We start from the raw sequence: 6379 nt of genomic DNA, 5'->3' as shown, positions 1-6379 counted from the left end.
CGAACTAGGGGAGCAGCACGCGCGCACTCTTTTGAATTGAGGAGGAAACCCGCGCACGTTAGTCATAAATATATAGTTGTTTCTGATGAAATAACCTAAAAAGACGAGTACCGGAGGCTTAATCTCTAATAAAATTTGACTACTACTACTACTACCACTACATACATCGCGGACACACGACACCCCTAAAACTTGCTCCAACTCCACCATGAGAATTCATCATCAGCAAGTCGGAACTCCACGAAATGGGTAAGACGTATACTCTTCTAGGGGCGAAGCCCCTTACGCCGTGGTTCGTATGCCCCGTGTCGCCGTAGTCGTCGTAATAGCTAGTTGCTTTGCATTCAATGTCAGTAAAAGCGGTGTCACCGAGGGAATGATGATGAGTGGGGCGAAGCGTCCATCAGTCCGTCCTAACTTCCGTCCGTCCGTCCGTGCGTGTGTCCGTGCGTGCGTCCGTCCGTTCGTCCACTTTGCCCCACTCGATCCCCTTGTAGATATGCTGCAATTTTTTTTCTCCTGCAGCCTACGCACCCAAACACACGCACACACAAAGGAAGACAGCTTGCCAGCGATATACGTAAAAGAAATACGTTGATGTTTCTATACACTTATTGTAAGACATTTTCCAGCAGGCGTAATTTACCGCGCATAAACATCCTTACACTGCACACGCGCAGCGTTCTCGCATATTTGAAATAAAACGCGCGTTGGGCCCACTGTATAGCGCCAAGCCACTGGACCCATCTCATCCTTCCAACGAAGTCTACAATACTCAAGCACGCGCAGCGCCCGAGACTTCCGAACGGAACACTTCCGGCTCTACGTGTGGCTGGTTACTGGCCGTGGCGGAGTGTCAGCGCGGACCTCGAGTCAGCCCGACGGGCCTTTGGCACGCAGGCTGTGCCCGAAAGTGTGGTTCCTGAGCAAGATGTCTCGCGCCCGGGCCAGCAGCGGTCGGCCGAAGGTGCCCCGGAAGTCGTCCATGCAGATGTCCCACACCGCGATGCCCCCGGTGAAGAGGAGCAGGTGGGCCTTGCTCTGCAGAGACACGTCGTCCTCGAAGCCCACCCACTGGTCGCCGTTGACGACGTACGAGCACTGGGCGACGCGGTCGAACTGGCGCGACCAGCTCAGGTCGTGCGCCAGCATCTGCTCCAGCTCGTAGTGGCTGAGGGTGCCCGGCTGACGGGTGAACAGGCCGGGCTTGCCTGGGCCGGACGACGGGTCACCTGCCTGTAAAGAGGGGAAAAGGGCAGGTCAAAAGGTGCAAGACGTTGGCATTACACGCCTTTATTATATCTCCACATAAGTTTTAACGATTGAAAAGAACATTTCGCAAAATAAAATCACGCTTCTTTCACTTAAGATTCTAGATCATCTCTAAAATATGCACAACGGTGTTATGATTGTTTTTATTGTGTCGTGTATGAATATCTATTCCACATATTATAACCTGCATAACAGTTCTTGGTGAATCAGCCACTGTAGCTTTCTTTGTAACTGTCTAACGTGCCTAAAAGACAAAAGGAGAGCTATGGTGCAGCTGGGGTGAGGGCAAGCGTTTTGTTGTCTTGAGGTGGTAAAGGGCCCCTAGCGCTCCCCCACCCCCTTCTGACGCCCATGCGCTTGACTACACTTTATCTATTCATGTCACTGTGAAACTTGCTGCATTTGTATTACCCACAGATGCTGAAGTTATACATGCAGACTTGGTCCGCGTGTTTTGGCTGCATACGTCCAAATTGGTGTGACGGGTAAAACGCTAAAATCAAAGAAAGAATTTAAAACTAGAACTATTCGAATCGGCAAAGTGCTGCTGCCAGCGGGTGAATTTAAGTCAGCTTTCAAACGTTAAGCGAAAAGAATGTCGAACGCAACAGGGCTGTTGAATAACAATTCACGTCAACTGGCGTGAGCCGTGATTATAATACGAACGTAATAAGAGAATCGGGAGTAACGCGGGCGTCGCACGACCACTCTCGATTGCTATACAGCTATATTCAGTTGAAGAGTATAAAACTATAGCTGGCTCCCTCACACAGTTAACGAACGACCCACAAGTGACGAAAAAAGTTCATCTCTGACTTCCTCGATCACGATGAAAACTGAAAAATAAATTCATATTTGTAAATGTGAAAAACACCGTAAAAGAAGGTGACGCTAATGTATGGCCATATATCACACTGGTTCAACGAGCCGACGCACTTTGTTTCATTATTACATATCAAGAACATAAACATAAAATTGAGGCTTATAGGCGTGACCAGAACAACCTAATTTGGTTCGTACCTTCATAAAAATTAGAAAGAAAGCGGTAAAAAAAGCAACGCTAGTATATATATATATATATATATATATATATATTCGGAAGCGCGAGAGCTCGTCCTACGCGGGTGGTGATTGGCTTTTCAGCAAGACATTTACACCTAAGATGGCGTACTGGGACGCAACTCTGCTACCTAAAGGTGGCATATAGAGTAACTCTAGCCGTAATTGGCTGGTCACACATCTAGTAGAACGGCGGTCCATGGCACGTGCACGTGTGGCTCTTTTTCTCTTTGCTGCCATTCGATTGCTTTTCGCTCCGTGTTTGTATTTTCATAATGAACTATATTCAAAGATATTTAAGATGTGTAGTTTACAGCTTGTGATCACGGCTTACCTCACTTGTATTCGGTCAATTATAGCATGTACTCTTTGGGACCCCTCACAGGTATGCTTGATGTTTAATTATAAAAAAATTAAAACAGAGCAGCCGGGTATGATTTGCGTCGGTATGGAAGAAATTGCAGTTGTACCAAAATGAAAAAAAAAAAGGAATTATACTGGGAGTCACTTTCACCATGAATCAGACATTTCAAAATAAATCAGGAATTGACAGACACCTCTGTTTAAAAAAGCCAGATTACATATCTGAACGTTCAGATCACATTCACAAAATAAGGCCATACCGGGTCAGCACTAACCTGTAAGTGAACTTGTTTTTGTTTTTTGTGTGTGAAAGATATTAACGAGCGGAACTGTCTGCTGTCTGAGCAACTGTGCAGTGAAAACGAAGATGTACTTTTTTCATGTTTGTAACCCCCTTGCTGTAACGCCTCCAGGCAAAGCGAGGTTATGTATGAATTAAAAAAAAAAGCTGAAAACGAAGAACATGTACAGTCCTCCTTTGATGGACAAAGAAGTAATGAATAAGACTATACGCCTTTTCGACCGACAATCACGTCACAAGTCAGGTAGGACTATAGCATATGGTGGACGCCTGCTGTTGCCTACGCCGTTCGCGATCATTTGCGAGTACATCACAGAGCGCTTGTTTTCACCAACACAATTAAGCTTTGTACTCGCATTTAATACGTTTGCAAGTGATAACTTTCTGAACGCCATCCATGTGAAAAGCAAAGTTGGAAGTGAAGCGAGCCGGCTCGCTGAGACGCTGGTGTTGCCCTGTTTACCTGCGAAATGACCGTGCATCTCTACTCGCGAGCTCACTAGTGGTTTGGAGACGGGTGGTTTCTTGCAAAAAAGTCGCAGCTAAAAGATCACTTCAGTAAATAAGCAATTATTTCACGCCGCAAACGCAAAGTACTCGATGTTTATCATGCCACTATGACCGGTTACGTCACCAAATGCTCAGAGCCTGCTCGACTCCACCGACTTGCCTTGGCCCACAGATGGCACACTCAGGTTTTATGCTATCCTTGACAATGACCCTTCCTCACGGAGTGGAATTGTGTTTTGTTAACATACTGCCATGAAATGATGGACCAGTTAACCTGGTGAGTTTAAGGACTGCTATAGGTGCTGAAATATGCAGAAGTGACGGCATTGTATCAATTTATAGCATTACCACTGTAGCGTTTTTTTTATCTACAAGTATCACCTGAAGTATTGAAATCGCGTAGAAGTCATTTTGAATGCTCTTAGCTCAAATACAAGCATTTGTAACAGTTATGTTAATGCTTTTCTAAGAAGAACAACGAAGAAGTATAGGCTTTTGGAGGTCAAGCAGCCACACTCTTTCGCTAAAAGGGTCAGACATCATTACGGGGATGGATTAAGACCCGTGCTTGAACAGCCCCATGTCTCACGAGCTTTGAACCAGACTGGTAGTTGATTAACGGCTCGTGTCACAGCGAGTCGTTTTGAAATCGTCTAAGGAGATGGAGATTACGCATAGACACGTCAGGCTTTTAGATGGAAGTCTGAAGGAAGACGATACCAACTTTTAATTCGAGACATTTCGCTAGAAGTGCCTAATCATCTGACCATTCCTTATTTTTACTGTCCTTCTCGTGTTTGCTCGAGTTTTGAAGCCACGCTTGATATGTGAGTAGCCCCTCTTTCTCTTTTTCTTTTTTAGCGGCGCGAGTGACGGGGAACACGCTTTTTTTTTTCAAACTATTTCAGTCAAGCACTTACTTCCGGGTCACCGAATATCAGGTAAACGTGATTTCAGAAATAAAACGTGTGCTGAAATCAACAGCTTCTGTTCAGGTCGAGTTAGACTGAATGCATATAATAATGAGGCACGTGTTCTCCTTAAATTAGGGTCACGTAACTTTGAGTTCGCGTAAAACAGTGAATTTTCCAAATGAGGATAAGACAGCAAGTTAAACTCAAAGGGTCGTTTTAAAGTATTTACCTTGCCACTTAATGCTCTCAGCTCACCAAATGCGCTCCTGCACCGTTCACTTAGCACATCCCCACATGTTTCTCTTCATATTCACCTGTACGATTCTCTTCATATTCGCCTATACAGCACTGTGATATGGTATTCCTTGACGCAGGTCCAGGATCAGAGACTTAAATTAAGGGATGCTAGACTTTGCGGTGACCTACCAATACTGTCTTAATCAGCCAATAATCTCGGTTTCAAATCCATCATGCTTTGGTAAGCAGCCGTAATACACGCTACATCCCAGTTATCGCAACATTTTCAAAAGCAAAGGAAACTCTTCTTACAGCGTTTTATGAATATACACTTATGATTACCTTATTCCTCGCATGCATGAATGAATGAATGAATGAATGAATGAACGAAAGAACGTTGCCAGCCCTTCCTAAACTAATCCTAATTAATAAAACACTTTTTTATTTATTTATTTTGTTTTATTTATTTATTTATTTATTTATTTATTTATTTATTTATTTATTTATTTATTTATTGAACGTTTCCAGCAGTAATGCAGGGGAAGCATTAGGTACTTGTGGTGCCGCAGCAACCTCACCATTCCGAAACCGAAACTCTCTAATATATTAGAGGGTTAAATAGCTAAGTATCTCGGTGGGCCAGTGGGTCCAGCGAACGAGCGGAGACGTCAACCGCGCAGTCGCGGCCCACTGGAACCCCTAGCACAGCAAGTGTTTTTACGGAGCGAGCAGCCCGCTCGCTCATTTCGTGTCATCGGGGAAGCGTGGACCACGAGCGAGCTTGTGAGTGTTTTCCAAGTAAAGCAATCTGCTTAATTGACAGTAATATCAACATCTTTCAACAGGTGGCGCAGGAATGCACTCCGTTGGTAGATTCCTTGAAACTTGTTTCATCTAGAGACCTTACTCCGCTGAAACAGGTGGAACATCACTCACATATTAACTCTTCCTGTTGTCTTACGCTCTGCTGCACCCTCTGCTCCTCCACTGAGTCCACTGGCCCGCTGAGCCGCTGAGCTATTTGACTATTGCCGCTTATCACACATAGACCATCTAACGCTAAGCATAAGCACACCATACTAATTGCCCGGTCAGCTGGCCACTCTCATTACCAGCACACCGCTTCCTACCTTGTTGGAGGCTACGTTCTTGAGCGTGAAGGAGGCGCCGGCGAGCGTGACGCCGAAGACGACCTTGTCCATCTGGGTGAGCTCGAGAGACATGTCTCCCAGCACGTGCGACAGGCCCGTTTGCCCGCGACGCTTGGCCTGCGTCTTGACGCGAAGCGGGCTGTAGAAGCTCGTCACGGGGAACGTCGCCGGCTCCATGGTGCGGTGGGTCTCCACGAACATCACGTCCACCAGCTGCGAAAATCGCGAGACAAAGAAAAAATTCGAGCTACCTCAATGCTACCTTTAAGTGTCTTTGCCCCGCCGTGGTGGTCTAGTGGCCAAGGTACTCGTCTGCTGACCCGCAGGTCGTGGGAGCGATTCCCGGTGGCGGCGGCTGCATTTTCAATGCAGGCGAAAGTGCTGTAGGCCCGTGCACTTAGATTTGGGAGCAGGTTAGAGAACCTCAGATGGCCTAAACTTCCGTAGCCCTCCACAACAGCGTCTTTGATAATCATGTGGTGGTTAGGCGATGTTAAAACTCACATGTCAATCAATCAATTACTTTGAAGTGTCTTTAATAGCGCTACGCCGTAGCCTTTGGGAACTTCTTT

General features: G+C 45.9%; 1 protein-coding gene across 1 annotated transcript in view; it reads right to left on the bottom strand.

The window, feature by feature from the left end:
- Positions 1-873: 873 nt before the first annotated feature.
- The window catches only part of LOC119159983 (chitinase-3-like protein 1), a 49783-nt gene continuing 44277 nt past the window's right edge, over positions 874-6379 (bottom strand). Inside the window, exons 5-6 of the mRNA XM_037412758.2 lie at positions 5787-6020; positions 874-1236 (exon numbers count right to left, since the gene is read on the bottom strand). Coding sequence (XP_037268655.2) covers positions 874-1236; positions 5787-6020 — 597 coding nt within the window. The remainder of the gene's footprint in view (positions 1237-5786; positions 6021-6379) is intronic.

Source organism: Rhipicephalus microplus, chromosome 3 (assembly GCF_043290135.1).
Source record: "Rhipicephalus microplus isolate Deutch F79 chromosome 3, USDA_Rmic, whole genome shotgun sequence".
NCBI classification, from domain to species: Eukaryota; Metazoa; Arthropoda; class Arachnida; order Ixodida; family Ixodidae; genus Rhipicephalus; species Rhipicephalus microplus.
The sequence above is the reverse complement of the archived record's forward strand: the minus strand, read 5'-3'. Positions and strand labels throughout refer to the sequence as shown.